Source organism: Grus americana, chromosome 2 (assembly GCF_028858705.1).
Source record: "Grus americana isolate bGruAme1 chromosome 2, bGruAme1.mat, whole genome shotgun sequence".
Classification (NCBI taxonomy): domain Eukaryota; kingdom Metazoa; phylum Chordata; class Aves; order Gruiformes; family Gruidae; genus Grus; species Grus americana.
The window spans coordinates 124117570-124135071 of NC_072853.1; the positions used below are offsets into that span (position 1 = coordinate 124117570).

A 17502-nucleotide genomic window follows, 5' to 3' on the forward strand; every position below is an offset into this window, starting at 1 on the left:
ATTTACCTTTCTGTCAGCTGTATTTGGCTATGACTGAAGAACAGAGCAAAAATCTGGCTTAAAAACAAAACAGCAACAGCAGTTTCTTCTTATCCAGCTCTGAAGATAAACTTTCTCATAATATGTTTAGGGTTTATATCTTTTTTTTTTTTTCTTCTTGAAGTCTTTAAAAGAACAGGAATTGAACTAGTGATAGAAAATTTTGAGTGCCATGAAGTGGCTAAGATGGCAACTCCATTAGAGTGGATTAAATTATTTACGGATAGCAGTTTAGTGTGTGGAGATTAAATTCCAATAAAATAATTTGATTTGATATGGGACAGAGAACGCCTACCTGTACTATTTTCTGGTAAGAGTAATTTCTACTAGTGCAGATGAGAATGTTTTGGATATACAACTGATACTGTGAGTGAAGTAGGAGCCATGTTGTTGTGTCCTCTCACGTTCTGTTGAGAGATTGTATTCTGATCTTAGTTGATTTTAAGATTACTTCTGATGAGTTCTCTCTTCATACTTTGCTTTTGCCTGAAAAGTAGGCTGCTATATTCAGTATATGGCAGCTCCCTTGGGCTGTTAGGAGAATGCTGACATCTCAGAGTAAGATTTGTAGATTAAAGATTGTCAAAGGTTCCCTGATGGCACTTTGAAACTAGTCATGGAATTTTTTTCAACTTGTTCAGGGATCTGACTTTTTATTTACTTAGGTTTCTGTGGTGTGTGACTAATATCTTTTACTGCATATGTCTCTTCTGCAAAATTGTCAAGTTCCAGGCAGGCAGAATTTAACAAAACAATTTTTCTCCTATGCAGAGGTGTTGAGGAAACAGATGTGCTTTATCCTTTGGACCTTAACTCGTGGCTTCCTTGGTGTTGGCTAGATCATAATGTGTTGTTAAGATCTGTTTAAAAATTGATTAAGCTGACAAGATTTGTTGTTTTGTGAGAGTAGCATTGCCCTTGGGACAGGTGGAAAAACATACTTGCATAGTTCTAACAGTTTCTGTTTCAGTAAGGGAGTTTAATATGTGTGGAGAAAGATGAGGTAATTAGTCTTTTTATGGTGTGTTTGTACTGAAGAGGAAAACTAGCATAGTGTTTTTAAAAATAGCTAAGTCATGGTGAAGTAAATGTTCGCACTCAAAAACTTCCCCTGAAACGAGGTATTTATTCGAGTGGGAGCTTTTTCTTGTGCTTATTTACTGAAAATAGATTATAATTGAAAAAAAATTAAAAAATTAATTGTTTACAATGAAGGCCAAATAGATTGTGTGTGCAGAGAGAAAATGGATAGCCCAAGGAAATGACCAGATGACTTATTTTCAAAGATTGGCATAAAGAGAAGTCAGTTCAATTTTTTTTTTTTTTTAGTCTCTCTGTAATAGGAAAATAGCAGTAATAATCCAATATTCAGCTGTTTGACAGGGAGAAACAGAGATTGAGATTTGTTACTGCAAAGTAACAGAGTGCCAAGCATGTTCCATAAAATTCTTTGTGGCTATTCAAAAGTTAAACTTGTTTATGTTAATTAATACAGATTTCAAAGAGAGGGAAAAAAGGCAAAAAGTTAACACCAAAAAGGCTAACATTTTTTAACAGTTTAGACATGTGAATTCTCACCAAGGAACCAACATTTTTATTTGAAATTTTCCAGTCTAGTTTTACTGTTTGTGCTGATGGTATGCTTCCTTCCTCCCATGCAGAGTGAGACTCCATTTTGGATCTGTCAAAATAATCTTCAGATTATCCTCTGAATAAGAGCTTGTTTTGAGGCATCTGGGGTTATCCTTTGTTCCTAGCAGCAAATTGCTCAAGACCTGAGAAGCAAGTCACTACAGTCATTGTGCTCTTCATTCCTTGCTATGTATACCAGTATTGTGTATTGATTTTACTCCATCTTTGGAACGGGGGCAGATGTTAGCTTCCTGATGTGTAGGACCAAGGTATAGAGCCAATCCAAGAAAATGACCTTTTGCTTGGTACTTGCATTTTCTCTCACATGGTTCATATAACTTCACTGGGACTTATAACATCTACTGGCATCGTCCTCAAAGTCATTGAAACCCAAAAAATCAGTATGTGGCCTGACAGCAGAGCCACAGAGATGTTCTTCCTTTGGCAATGGGAAATTCGAGTCATTGTGTGAAATACACATTTTAAAAAAACAAAGGATTTTTCCCCTGTTGGTTACTCAGATCTTTGAAAATAATTTTATACTTAAGTATTTGCTTATGTTTTCTTCATCAAAAGATGGTGCCACATAATCATTCTAAGCAAGTAGACCCAAAGTTTTGTCATGTCATCATAACTTAGTGCCATTTAATTATTTCATCTTTAGAATTTGGTAAGAGGTCAGCTATAGGATTTGTGTCCCATTTTTTAATAAGTGGTAATATAACAGTACACAGGATTGCCTCGTCAGATCAAACCATTTATTTTAATTAGGAAGCAATCTCTGCTAACCCCTGGTGATGCAGAGAGGAGAAATTGCATGTTCTTTAATGTACTTTGTGTTGGTTTGGGTCATTTTAAAAAGTTAGAATCATAGAATGGTTTGGGTTGGAAGGGACCTCAAAGATTACCTACTTCCAACCCGCCTGGCCATGGGCAGGGACACCCTCCACTAGACCACGTTGCCCAAAGCCCCATCCAACCTGGCCTTGAATACTTCCAGGGTGGGGCATCCACAACCTCTCTCGGCAACCTGTTCCAGTGCCTCACTACTCTAACAGTCAAGATTTTCTTTCTAACATCTAATTTAAATCTACCCTCTTTCAGTTTAAAGCGCTTGTCCTATCGCTACACTCCCTGATAAACAGTTCGTCTTCAGCTTTCTTGTAGGCTCCCTTTAGGTACTGGAAGGCTGCTATAAGGTCTCCCCAGAGCCTTCTCTTCTCCAGGCTGAACAACCCCAACTGTCTCAGCCTCTCTTCACAGGGGAGGTGCTCCAGCCCTCTGATCATCTTTGTGGCCCTCCTCTGGACTCTCTCCTACAGCTCAATGCCTTTCTTGTACTGGGGACCTCAGAGCTCCAGGTGGGGTCTCACGAGAGTAGAGTAGAGGGGCAGAATCACCTCCCTCGACCTGCTGATCATGCTTCTTTTAATGCAGCCCAGGATATGGTTGGCTTTCTGGGCTGCAAACGCACACTGCTGAGTCGTGTTGAGCTTCTCGTCCACCAGCACCCCCAAGTCCTTCTTCTCAGGGCTGCTCTCAGTCCATTCCTCGCCCAGCCTGTAGTTGTGCTTGGGATTGTGCCGACCCACGTGCAGGACCTTGCACTTGACCTTGTTGAACTTCATGCGGTTCGCATGGGCCCACCTCTCAGGCCTGTCAAGGTCCCTCTGGATGGCATCTCTTGCCTCCAGGATGATGCTTGGTGTTGTTGGCAAACTTGCTGAGGGTGCATGGTGCACTCAATCCCACTGTCCGTGTTACCAACAAAGATGTTAAACAGTGCCAGTCCCAATACCAATGCCTGAAGAACACCACTTGTCACTGATCTCCACTTGGACATTGAGCCGTTGACCGCAACTCTTTGAGTGTAACCATCCAGCCAATTCCTTATCCACCGAGTGATCCATCCATCCAATTGTCTCTGCAATTTAGAGACAAGGATGTCGTGTGGGACAGTGTCAAATGCTTTGCACAAGTCCAGGTAGATGATGTCAGTTGCTCTTCCATTATCCACCAATGCTGTAACCCCGTTGTAGAAGGCTACCAGATTTGTCAGGCACGATTTGTCCTTAGTGAAGCCATGTTGGCTGTCACCAATCACCTCCTTATTAAGTTGTCAGTGATGAGAGAATGAGATCCTCCTTGTGGCACTAATTGTATTTTCTTATACCAATTATGGTAATGAGTTAAAAACTGTGATTTTCTTAGCCATATCTCTGCATTTTATAGCAGTGTGTAATTAATAGCTGAAATTTAAACCCTATGCTGAGGGCTACTGATTTGAATGTTGATACTATGTTTTAGAGCAGCAAGGGAGGAACAACTCTGCAGTTGCCTTAGCTGATTGTTCTTTCTGTCTTGATATCCTTAAATACTGGCCCATCCTGGCCATCAGGTGCCTCTGAAATAACAGTTGTTCTGATGTTTAGTTCTGTTTGATTCATGTTTAGTGTGTGTCTTTTTAACGAGACCTTTTCTAAACTGTGGTCGTGGGACCAGTAAAGCATTTTAGCACTTAATCTAGAAAGAGCTTTTAATAGTACAGAGAGAAATAAAATATAGCTGCTAAGCTTAAAATTCTGATTTCAGACAGAAGAAATGGAGGGATGGGGAGCATATTACCTGAACTAGTCTTTGGACTGGGCTCTGATGCACAAGCTAGATGATTAGTCACCTAATCAGTTACTGAACCATAAGATGTGACAAACACCTGCATTGTATCAAGAATGTTTACTTGGATAACTTCATAACTATTAAAATACTAGATAGAGAATACTTGCTTAATTACCAAGATGTACCACATTATACCATCTTTATATATAATTCTATCTGGTAGTAGGAGCAACATTTTAAAATCTTCCTTCACTGACTTTTTAAAAGAAACATTTATCACAGATAAATTGGCATAGAAGATGCTGGAGTATTTTTGTTACTCAAGTAAAACTATGCATGGAAGCAGAGAAGAGATATCAGATCATTTATATAAGTAGAATGATGAGATGAGTGGAAGAAATCTGTAATCTGTCTCTTGTAAGTTGACAACCATTTTCTGCTTCAGAAGGTATCTTGGGATGGCCTGGGCCCAAGTCACACTCCACAGAGCAACTGAAAAATGGTGCCCTCAGCTCCTTATCATCTGCTAGTGCCAACATTACATGGGCAATAGTACCATCTGCAGCCCAGGACGGACAGGCGCTACAACCAAATGCAGAGGTAAGCATGCTAGGTCTCTGTAGGCCATTTCTCTTGTATCTGAGACTTGACATTGGTTGGGTACAAACTATATGTGATTGTGGATGCTTTTACTAGTTACCTATTGTACGTTTTTCTTTAGAGTATCCTATTTGTTTGAAATTAGTTGTGAAAATGCTAAGTTTCATGCAAAAGTGCACTCTAAAAACTAGAAAAATACATTGACAGTATTGCTGTGTGCTTTTGCTTCTCTGAAGTGCTTTGGACAGAGACAGTGGACTACAGCAAGCGCACCGTCTCTTTTCTAGTTGTAAAAGCATTTAACAGACTGTCAGTACACATTTCTATCTTCTGGTGATAGAAAAAGCGATTTGTTTTTTATGCTCATTTGAGATAGATAGGCACTTAGGACCACAACACTTGCTAGCTACTTGTTCTTCCATGTTGCTGTTTGCTCTCGGGTGTCTCTTGAGTATAGCTGAGTATTCTTTGAGTTGAAAAACTGTACTGTTTTCTGACCCCTCTTCCTGTTAAGTGATTATGGGCAGAACTTGTCCACACCATCCTGCACCAGCCTGTTGATTTGTGCTTTTGTGGCATTTACTTGGTAAAGGGCAGTTCTGAAGCATCGACTCTTTGAGGAGGCTCACAGCTACGTATCAGGCATCTCATGCACTGAAAGTCTCTCACCATGCCAAACTTCTCCAGCTTCTACTGTCTGCTTCGGTTACCAGTGCTGCCCACCAGGAAAACACTTCATTCTGAGACCCCACAGATTGTAGGGCACCTGGAGCACGCAAGACCTGGAGAACTGGGAAGAAGTTTTTGAGAGCTGAAGAAACCCTTTTCTACTAGTGAATGCTCTTTGGCAATTGGAATGGCTTAAATTAAATTATATCGTATCGCCTTTAAAAAACTGTGTAATGACTGGGGACATCAATAAAGCTGTTTGTTTTTCCAGTTCTTTCGTAGTATCTTGAATTGAATATAGTTCAAAAAAATCCAAGGATAAACCAGGGGTTTTTTTAATATTACGTGTTGCTTTGGTCCTCTTCCAGATCTGTCCTTAGACAGTAATTTCAAATTCTATTACTTCTAGTGTCCATTCATCACAATGTTTAAATTACCTGTAATTGCTTTTTATTAGGAAGTTGTGTAATTTCTTTTTCAGATAAGCCAACTGCAGTTCTTACAGTGTGTTTTTAAGACAAGAGGCTATTTAAGAATATTGTTTTGGGACTTACTACTTTACTCACGGATGCACTGTGATTTGTTTCATTAGTCTTTTTTTAATGTTTTTGGAAGCCTGGGCTTTGCAGCAAGAACATAAAGACCAGCAGCTGATTTAACTCATCTCAGGGTATCATTTTGCAGTTGAATTGAGCCATTTATGACTTGTTTTAAATGACACTTTTTTAAAAAGTCCAATCTCCTCCTCTTCGCTTGCTGATGAGAGATACTGAGTTGCCTGAGTGGCTTGAGGTACTGTTTTGCTTATGGAACTCATGATTTATTGAGAAGGGAGCACCCTTGAAGAGATGTATATAAACAAGGGAGCATCGCCCTGTTTGTAGTACAGAATCCTCAGTGCTTTGTGGGCAATCTTCCTGAAAGCAGCAGCCTGCATTTGGAGGCCCTGGGGCACTAACCCTTAAAAAAGAAGAAAGGGGGGGGGAAAAGAGAATAAATAAGATTTTTTTAAGTTATAAAAAGCTCAGCTGAAGATGGTGGTTTTGGCAGAAGCAGTAAGTGGACATCTATGGATTGGTGGAGCAAGAAGAAGCAGCTGGACTCAGCCATGTAATTTTCGTTATGGTAGCACACTTTATTAAGCAGAAATTTGGTTTTGCCCCAAGAAAGTGGCCTGAATCAGGATTCATTCCTGGAAGCTCTTTCCAAACCTGCGTTTTCCCTTCCACTGAGTCTGTGTGCTTCACGTTGTCTGAGATTGATAGTGTTGGCTCACAATTTGAAGTGCTCTTTTAAGTGCAGCAGATACATTTTTCAGTTTTGATCATTTTGATGAAGATATCAGTGCCCTATTGGAAGGCTGAAGCACAAAACCTGAATTGTGGAAGAGGTGAACAGTTGCATCTAACATAAGTTGGAGCTTTTGTGGTTTTGTTTTCATCTTCAGATCAAGAAAGTTGTCATGCTCTGTTACGGAGGCTACACCTCTCGGCTGCTGTGGTCAGGTCCTTTTCTGGGAGAGGAGGTGAAGTTTTCCTGGAGTACTGCAGGATCTGCCCAGCCATCCAAGCTGAGCAAAGTGTCGAACAGGAAGCTGGAGCTTCTTCTGGTGACTAGAGAAAGGAGGGTGGGAGAACAGGCTTTGAAGAAAAGTCTTTTGAGCAACATAACTGTTAAGGATGCTATCTGAGCCAGGTAGTCACCCAGGGGATGGTGTCTGACACCCCCCAAAGTTATCAAAGGTGTTTGACTTCTCACTCTCTAACAATTCTGTGTGCAGGATTTAAGCATATTTTTAAAACACATTCTGGCCTGTTGTGTGTCCAAAGCAGAAGCCTAGGTTTGGCACTGAGTAGCCGGTTTATTTTCAAAGGTATAAAAGCACTGACTGTGCTAATTACTGCAAATCATCACACTCCACTTGTTTCCTAGTCCAGATACATTGTTGTTATTAACTGTGGTGGCATCAGCAGAGAATGAGAAAATGCATCTAGATGTCATTGTTTGACAAATTTTTGACATTTGAGACCCTGATTTCTTTTTTTATTTATCTGATGGCTTCTTTTAGATGTAGAAGAAAAGAGGAATCTACAAGTGTCATTCAAATAAAGCTTATTTCTCTTAATGATTTTCTTTAAAAAAGAGAAAAAAACCAACCAAAACCAAACTAGGCACTGGATGATCCTCATTTCTGAAGAAGCTGATAGTGTATTAATGGGGCTCAGCTTTCAAAATATACCTGCCAAAAGAAGGGAGACTTGCTTTTACAGAAGTTATGAGAAGAGAGTGCTGGTTTCTCTATCAGTGCTATCAAAATTAATTCCAATTTCTTCTTTGACTGGGCCTAGATTTTTATTTAAAAAAATATGTACTTTTTATGATATAACCTCTGTCTCCTAGAAGCTATACCCCAAAGGAACGGGAGAGAGCTTTTTGGCTAACGCTTGGCATAATACAGTAGATGTACCAACCAAACAAATTGTGAATTGACCTGTAGTCTGAAATAGAAAAAGCCATTAAATTACTACCCTTGAGGAACAACCGACTCAGCTGCTTATATTACAGAATGTTATTTGTAAGGAAAAGATAATTCTAGGTACGTGGATCAGCAATGATTTTAAAAAGGAGAGAGAGATGATTGTTACGTTGGTGGGGGGGATGACTGCTGAGGAATCCTTCCCATATAGCTGGCTGCCCCTGGCAGCAGTTTTCTGGCAACATGACCAAGTGGCTGAATGTGTTTAGTGACAGCTGTGTTAATTCTCAGCACTGCATGTAGATATTTTGTAGCAGTGTATTAAGCAACGTCATTAACAAACCAAGGACTTGCCCTCTGCCGTGTTTTTTATATGTTTACGAAGAAGCATGGATCTTTATAATTCTCCTCTGGAATAACAAGGCTCATCTGATGTAATTTTCTTTGAATACTTAAGCATTCTTGAGGGATATAGTAAGTTCTGGAGTTGAGTTTTGATGCCATAGATAACTAAACTCTTTCTTTTTGGTCTGTCACACTGTCAGGGTTTCAGGAATCCAGCTGAAGATTCTTCTCTTTAGATAATGTGTTGGTGTTTAATTGCTTTTGTTATTCAGGGTGTTTCTTGCTTCTAATTGCAGGGATATCATTTGAGATATTGCTTAAACTAGTTCAGAAAATAAAGATTTTGTGGCAGAGGTTATTTTCTTGCCTATTTTAGCATGTCTTTCTTGATGTTGCTGTTTCGTCTTCCTAGGTGGGTTTCGTTTAGGGTTGTGATGTAGGACAGCATTAAGTTAAAGCCTGTTATCTTCACTGAAAGAAGTAACTCCTGACAAGGTAACACTGGATCAAGCACTTTTATTTCCTAATTTTTTTTTTTTTTTTTTTTTTTTGCATAAGCCCCCAAGTTTTAGTTAGTTTTCCTGTTTGGACTTTTTTGGTCTGTCCTCCTGAAACATCAGATGGAAGCAGGGATAAAGACTGAGCTGAACAGAACTGTTCTCCATCTGATGTGAGTTGATGTGAAATACTTTTGTGCACCTCCTAGTAAACCACTTTGGACTTTTGGTGTAAGCTATGTTATAATTTCAAGGTATTATTTAGGGTTTTTCCCTTAAAGCGGAACAGCGCAAATCTGGTGTGGAATATGCAGACTACACTCTGCAGAGCTGTGATGTGAACTTGATCTGTGTCCAGTGTGCAGTAAACAGGACCCTGCTTCCTTCATTTAAGGGTTTATAATTTTGAAATTCCTTTCAAGAAATGCAGAAATTGATTAAAGTATTGAGTCTCATAGTAAATTCAGTTATAATAAACATGGTGCCTAAGTAGAATAAAGGTGTGAATCGCTTCCATGTGTGAGCTACTGTTCCAATTCAACTAATTGTCATTCTGGGTGTCAGAATTCCCCTTCTGAGCTGACAAAATGTAACTGCAGGCCAAATCCTTCCCCTGGCAACCAAATACAAATGGGAAGCAGACTGTTTTTCTGTGGGACCTGAGAGGGGAGGAATAATTTTCTTTTCATCTAACAGTTAAGAATTATTACAAAAATCATGCTGTAGCTACATCTGCGACTTAGCTCTCTTCATGTAATTTTTATGGCTTAAAATACCATGCCAGCTCATTCTTTCCATCCTCTGGATCTGGTATCTATGCAATCTCTCTGCTTTCCTCTCCCTAACTTTCCCATGCTTATGCGCATAAGAGACTGTACACATGTTCCATATTCAAGTGTCTTTTTAATAGGATTGAAGTTTTAGCTCTGTAGGATTGAGGCTTTAGCCCTGATTATCTAACTGCTAAACCAGGTTTTAATTGTGATAGTGATTGCAAGGGCAGTCAAGTCCAGGTCATTAAAGATATTTCGGTCCCCTACATCATCTGAACCTTCATGTTTTCAACTATAAGAAGGAACTGCAATATTTGCAAGAGGTGTTGTATTCTTTAGTTTTTAATTGTAAAAGATGATGTGTTTTTGTCCAATCTCTTAAGGTGATAGTTGCTTACAAAGTGAAGTTGTTTTCTACCTGTAGGTTAGTATACTTCCTGATATGATGATACTTCAGCCTTTACAGAGGATGTAATAGCCTTTAGAGCTATTACAAAATGTGTGAGCGATGCTAAGAAATAATTTTAAAAATGCTTCTGCGATTTTGGAAAGTAAGCTAGATATAAGAAATTATTTCTAATTCAGTATTACCTTTTCTTTGTATATCTGTGTCTCGGCAGACTTGCCCAGGACTGTGGATAGTTTCCTAGTATAAATTTTTCCTAATGTTTCCTAGTTCCTTTTTGTACTTGACATAACTGTGTAATTGATGTTGGGAGATCAGCTTAGCCATGAACATACAGTGCTAGCCACAAGTGCAGTAATGGAAAGAGAACAAGCAGATCAGGGTGGGAAAGTAACATTTTGCACTATTACAGAGAGTCCCTTTTCACTGTTCAGTACAGACATTACAGGATTTCTGAATGTGCTCTGCTTTTTGCCTTCTGCATGTTTAAATACTTTTTGGCTCGAAGAGCACAGTAAATGGCCTATAATGACTTGGATAGATAAATTAATCTCTAGGCAAAGATAGTACCAGTTAATCCATTCACTAGCAGACCATCTAAAAAATGAAATCTGAGATAATCAATTGAAGGTATATTTAAGGATAATCAAGGGAAGGTATATTTAAGGATTGAATGTACAATTACACTAAAAGTAGAATTAAATGACCCTAAGCCTGCCACAGCAGCGCTGCCAATGACTAAGATAATCTAACTGATTTTGATTTTATTTTTTTGATAGCTTTTTGGAATAGTCACTATGTCAGCAAACAATCTCTAGTAAAGCTGTTTATGCAAATAATTAATAAAAATTTAGTTCCAGCCAAAGCCATTGCATTTTGTTGAGTCATTCCCACCTCCAAAATGCATGCATTCCAGCTGCTATCTATGTAATATGTTTGAAAGTAATATTCTACTTAAAATAAAAATATGAAGCTTTAATACAAAATTTACATCTAATTTGAATAAACGCGAGGCTGTGATTCATGTGGCATTCCATAATTACTAGTGAAATTCAGTGAAAACTAATCATTGGAATATAAAGAACTCAGGTTCCCTTGCAGTAAGGCTTAAAAAGTGACTTAAAATGGATCAATTGCTTACTCTGTTCATTATCAAACCTGTGCCCTCTGCAAAATGAACTCTGAAGCCAATGTTAATTTTATGTCAGGATTGTGTGCTAATTGATTTGTTGCGCACCAAATGATTTGCTTTGTTCTGTCAGTCTTACTTCTTAGTATGTTTATATACGTGGGTTTGGCAATACTGCCCATTAATAAGGTTACCCATCTCATTAAGACTGTGAATAACTTAGCTAGACTTTAGTAGGTTGGGCTGAACTCTTCTACAATGAGTATTTGTCTCAGGTTGGAAGTGCTTTATCTTGCTTAGTGAGAAGCATCATCCAAACTGCCTTCAGCTGTTACATCTGGTCTTGCTAGAAAAAAATAAGGTTTTCTGCTGGTGGTGATGAATTCTAGTGATTCTTTGTTTGAAAAGCCCTGAATGTGGAAACAGCTGGGATGAAAGTATTTAATTATAAAACTTTGTCTCAGAGGAGGATTTGGAAGGAGAAGATGAAAGAGGCAGGACTCTTCTACATTATAGTGTAGAGAGACCGCACAGTTGTCTTCACAGTCTGAGATGGACCAAGCTATTCATGAGGCTGAGAACAAATATTAGAAGCGTTTCAAGTAGAGTTCCACTGGCCTCAAGAAGTTAGCTGTATAAAAGATGACAATCTTTTAGGTTCAATTTGTTTCACACATACATTGAATGTTCTCCTGGTATGATTTATAATAATGTATTTTTCTTTTGAAAGACTTGGGGCTGGTTTTTTTTTCTTTTTTTTCTTTTTTCTTTTGTGTGTTTGTCAGAAAATGAGGATGTGTATAGTGAATGCGACAAAAAATTGCAGGAAGTCTGGATGGTTTAATAAGCTTGTTGCCTTGACAAAACATTGTTAATACTGCTTGTAACATGTCTTTATCATTTTTCTCCTCTTATAAATATGCTGGCATGTGATATTGCATACAAAAAATAGCACTGTGAGAACTGGGTTTACATGTAGGTTTGTATTGCAAAACCAGGTGATACTAAAGGTTAAATGTGTAATTGTGCATCTTTTTGTGCGTTTTTGCAGATGTGAATGGGACATTATTGACTAATGGGATAGCATTTTTCTGCCATAAATTTGCTTAGGTAGCATATAAAGCGACATAGAAGAGAATTACAGCTGGCTGAATGACTTCAGTTCTTTTACTTCCCAACTTTTCAGTTACTGGGCTTTGCCAGCAGAATAGGCATGGAATCACAGAGTACTCCAGGTTGGAAGGGACTCAGGGTCATGCCTAGTCAAGTCTTGAACATCTCCAATAGTGGAGGTTCCACAACCTCTCTGCACAAACTGTTGCAGCTTCTCTAGGGATTTTTATCAATGGGAGCAAAGGTTGGTTTGATTATGATGCCTTTTCTTACCAGCGTGCTGCACTGGCTGGTGGGTGACTAATACTGCCTGCCGGATCCTGACCAAAAGTATTTGTCTTTGCCTTCTTTGAGGCAAGTTGCTCCTAGCTCTTCAGGTTTCTCTCTCATGCTAGAGAGGATCCCTTTTAATACAGGGGGATGTCTAGAGAGTATAGCCTTCAGCCATACTTTCCTCCATGTTAGTCTTCCTCACCAACCTGCAGCTCACTGCAGTCTTTTGTCTTTAGCTCTCCAAAAGTTAGAAGCATGTGACTTCCAGACCTCTCACACTCTCTGAAGTCCTGTCTGGCCAGTGATGGGAATTTATCCTGCTGCACTGTGTGGTTTGTAAGCTTCTAAATTCTGAGTAACTTATTTTGGATAGTGTCAGATGCTGTATTTACAGCCATCTTGCTTCTAAAAAAAAAATTATTCTCAAAACTGAATCTCTTTCAGGAAATTGTTCTTCACTAGTGTCTGTATTGCATGAGGAATAGGTTTTGTTAAAATTGTTTATGATGTGATACTGTATTTCTTGTGGGTTTAGGTTAGCATAAAATTTACTATTGTGATTTATGCTAGCCTTCAAGGTTTTTTGCTTCAATTTAGGGCAAGTCCATGGGGCTTTTCTCTGCGCATTTTTTGTAGTCTTATGTTGCTGTTCCTTTCTGATGATAACAGTGATGAAAAATATTTATTCCCAGTTCTTACTGAATTTATGCAATACTGCAAAGTCCTCTTGTGGTTTAGTATTCAGATTAAGCAGCGCTGTACTTCAGTAGCCCTCATTTCATGAAAGATTCTCATAAGATGTGTGGACTGGTGCTGGTATTTAATCTTTTCCTGTGGAGCCTGAGCTTGGGAGTTAGCTGCTTTTCAGCTGCTTTTCAGTATTGACTTCCTTAGGTTTATGAAAATTAAAATTTGCAAGAGGAATTGTCTTGTGAAGAAGATATGAACATGTAGGCAAAAAGTTGTCCAACAAACATTATTTGGTGTGTAATAGGATCATGATGCTGTAGGTAACCCAAATGAGGATCTCCATTTAAAAGGATGTTAAGTCACTGATTGATTCTTTATTCTTAAACATAATCACTTTCATGGTTAGTTTCTAATATTCTTTTCTGAAGGTTTACACAGGCTTACTGCAACTTAAACATAGATGCCCTTTGTTTCATGTTACATGCATGTTTTTCCTATCCTTTAAACAACAAACCAACCCTTTTTCTTAAATCTCTTATGTTATCTGGACCTCATCACTGCTGCGTTGTTATGTTTACCCCTAAATATGGTCACAGGTCAGAGTTAAACATATCTGCAGTGTAGGAAAATGAAGCTTTCTGAGCTTGTTCTTTAAGTATGAAAAAAATCTCCATTCCCAGGCATACTGCTGCAAAACATTAACAAAAAAGCATTAGTAAATCTCTCACAATAGTAAATATCTGGATAATATGCTTGCCTCCAGATGTCTGGCAGATTGGTTTTGTTGGGAGGGAAAAAGATTGCAGACCTATTTGTCACCTGAGAAACAGGTTTGTGATTATTTTCTTTGTTTGCATCATCTTTGTGTCAGCCTGTCTATATTTATGAAGTATTAGTATCAAGATGTGTTTCTACTTTGCTTACTTGCTTGACAGTGAAGGTTGGATCTCCTAAAGAGAGCTAGATATTATTTGATTCAGTAGATGACTCTGCTGTTAAGTGTTGTACTCAATTAATCTTGTGTGATGGAGAGGTTGCTCACATTGCCACACTTTGATCCTTGCACTTGCCCCCAGCTGGAGAGATTTTTCTGGACATCCAGTGTGTTTAGCACATTCAGTTAAAAAAAGCCAAACAACAAACCACTATATATAAAAATATATTTATTTATTTTATCCATACACAAAACCCCAAGATGTTTTAATTGTTGATAGTCTTAGTTTGAAGAAGTTTATTTTCTCTGGGGACCTGAATTACCAAACGCAAATTTGCTAAGAAATTAATTTCTTGGCGCTTTGTAGACATTCTTTCCTGATGCAAGCTTTTTCTACCAAATACTGGGTGATTTGACCTATCAGTGATGAACAATGTATCCAGGATTGCATAAAAGCTTTGACCCCTCTCTCTCACACCCCAAACCCAGATGCAGCGGTTACTTATCTAGCCAAGTAGATATGCATGGATTATTTTTCTTGGTACATGTAGTTTAAGGTAAGTAGAAAATCTGCCTATTATGCCATTTTTCCTTCATCAAGTTGGATGAAGGAGAAACTAACTGTGTTGCTGATTGGATCTGTATGTAGACGACAGTAGCAAAGCAAGAAGAAAGTGATGGTTTTGCTTGCCATAGTGCTGTTGTGTACAAGTTATAGTGTGCTCACTTTTTAATTGTAAAATCTTTCTCATTTGATTGTCATCCTCTGTTACTTGCTTTGATATTTTAAAAGTTAACTTTAATTTCGGTTCGTCATTGTTATATCTGAGCTATAATGATTGACTGCTAGGAAAATTGTGACTGTGGGTGTTCTGGGGTGTTGGTGGGGGTGGGTTCCCCCTTGAGGTGGTACACTTTTTGCATATTAATCCTATAGCAAAATTCTCCCCAGCAATAAAAGCAAAAGCTACTGACAAAGGCAGTAGAGGAGACAGCTGCTATGAAATATTCAGAGTAAATGAAGAAAATCAGCTGAGCTGAGCCACCTATTTTGCTACCTTCAAGCAACCATTTTAGGATGAAATCGAAATGTATGGGCTGTAATAAGGTTTGCTTTCTAAATTCTTCATTTAAGCTCTGCTTTGGTTTTGACCTTGTTAAGTCTCTTAAAAAAAACCCCTTGAACTCTGGGGAGCCTTAAGTCTCTTTGACAATGATTGGAACCTTGGTATCCAAGTGCCTGCATTACAATGGGTGTATGGGATATTGGTGTGTTTGAGGTTTTATCTTTGATTTACTCTTTCTTTGCAGTGATCAGTCACAGGGCTACCAGGAGCAAAGCATAAATAAGACTGCCATGAGATGGAGGCCAGGGCTCAAGCAATGACATGAGTTAGCTCTACTGCTGCTTTTCCAGCCCTCTTTTTTTCCCTTCCTCTGCTTACATTGTGTAATGGTGTGGTGGTAAATGTTTTCTACTCTCTTCAAGAGTAGAAAAGCTTATATAAAGAGCTACAGAAGCTTGTTGGATATAAAAAGGAAAGTGTCGCTACCTTATAGTTAAGCGTAAAGTTGCTAGTCTGTAAATGACAATGAATTTGGAAGTTAGAGAAGTGCATGGATGATGATGATTTCAGTCTTTACAGTGGTTTTGAAGTAAATGTATCTGAGTTTTTGTTTTGTTTCAAGATTTAGGTTGAAGTAAACTGGAATTTTCTAGTTAGTTCCTATTATATTCATTTACATTTTCTATGTAGGGATTACTCCTTTCACAGCATGCTAATATGCTAGTCTGTATATAAAATAGTTTAATAAGTACGAACTACTGGACAAGCTACATTCTGAGATTCAAATCACTGCTAATGAGGGATGGGTGCAGTAAGCTTGCATGTTTTTCTATTAGGTGCATGCCACAGCTGGCAGTAAATGCAATTAAATATTTTGAAGCTGTACGTGCTGGAAGAAGAGAAGACAAGTGATGTATGCAAGTTAGTACAGTTTTGTCGATTCTGAACTACTGGAGAGAGTCCAGCAGAGGGCTACGAGGATGATTAGGGGACTGGAGCATCTCTCTTGTGAGGAGAGGCTGAGGGAGCTGGGTCTGTTTAGCCTGGAGAAGAGAAGACTGAGAGGGGATCTGATCAATACCTGTAAATATCTAAAGGGTAGATGTCAAGAGGGTGCGGCCAGACTCTTTTCAATGGTGCCCAGTGACAGGACAAGGGGCAACAGGCACAAACTGGAACTCAGGAAGTTCCATCTCAACACGAGGAAAAACTTCTTCACTTTGAGGGTGACAGAGCACTGGAACAGGCTGCCCAGAGAGGTTGTGGAGTCTCCTTCTCTGGAGATATTAAAAACTCACCTGGATGTGATCCTGTGCAACCTGCTCTAGGTGATCCTGTTCTAGCAGGGGGATTGGACTAGATGATCTCCAGAGGTCCCTTCCAAACCCTACCAATCTGTGAGTCTGTGATTCTATGATAGAGTGACAAGCCCTGCAAGAAGCTAACAGCTCATTATATATTACTACTTTTGGGGTATTATTACTATATCTACTTGACAAAGAGAATTCTAATTTTGTATTGAGACTGGTGAAAATCTTATGGGGCCAATTTGTCACATTAGTGTAAATGTGCTAAAGCTCTCTGACCTTACAGAGTTACATTTAATCTTACACCCACAGAAAACCTGTTTGCAAGCTCTCAAGTTACACAAGTGCAAGCATAAATGATGCTTGCAAACCTATATCATTAACGTAGGGAATCTGAATATCAAAATGAGGCCTTTGACTTTTATGTGCACTAGTAGAACTACTTGTAATTAGATGACTCTACAGAAAATATGGCAATCCTTGCCTAGTCTGATAATACTAATTCTGCTTAATGTTGCTTCTGAACAAGCCTTGCAAGTAATTTATTTCATCTTTCCCTCAATGCAGAAATATTTCATACGGTGTTATTTTTTTTTTTAGTATCTTCTGCAATTTTTTTGAATGTAGAAAGACTTAAGGACTACTTCCCTTGGAATATTATTAAATGATGTCTTTTTATCTGGGTGTTTTAAGTTCCTAAGATTAATCCTCTTGTTCCTGACTACAGTATTTCTTGTGCTACATAAAACTTCTTCATGCCCTAATGAAAATTCTTAGAATATTTTGGTGTAATTATATGAAGAATTGCCTTATGAGTCCTACACAAGTCCTCAGTGTGTCCCTGTCAGGATACATACGGTCTCTGCTTATTACTATGATGGAGAAAAGGCTGAGTTATGCAATGCTTTCTTTGCCTCAGTCTTCACTGGTGACATC

The 17502-nt window shown here is 38.6% G+C and overlaps 1 protein-coding gene across 1 annotated transcript in view; it reads left to right on the forward strand.

Moving 5' to 3' along the window:
- The window catches only part of OSBPL10 (oxysterol binding protein like 10), a 118924-nt gene that overhangs the window by 72695 nt on the left and 28727 nt on the right, over positions 1 to 17502 (forward strand). The window contains exon 6 of the mRNA XM_054817012.1: positions 4733 to 4887. Within this exon, the coding sequence (XP_054672987.1) occupies positions 4733 to 4887 (155 nt within the window). The remainder of the gene's footprint in view (positions 1 to 4732; positions 4888 to 17502) is intronic.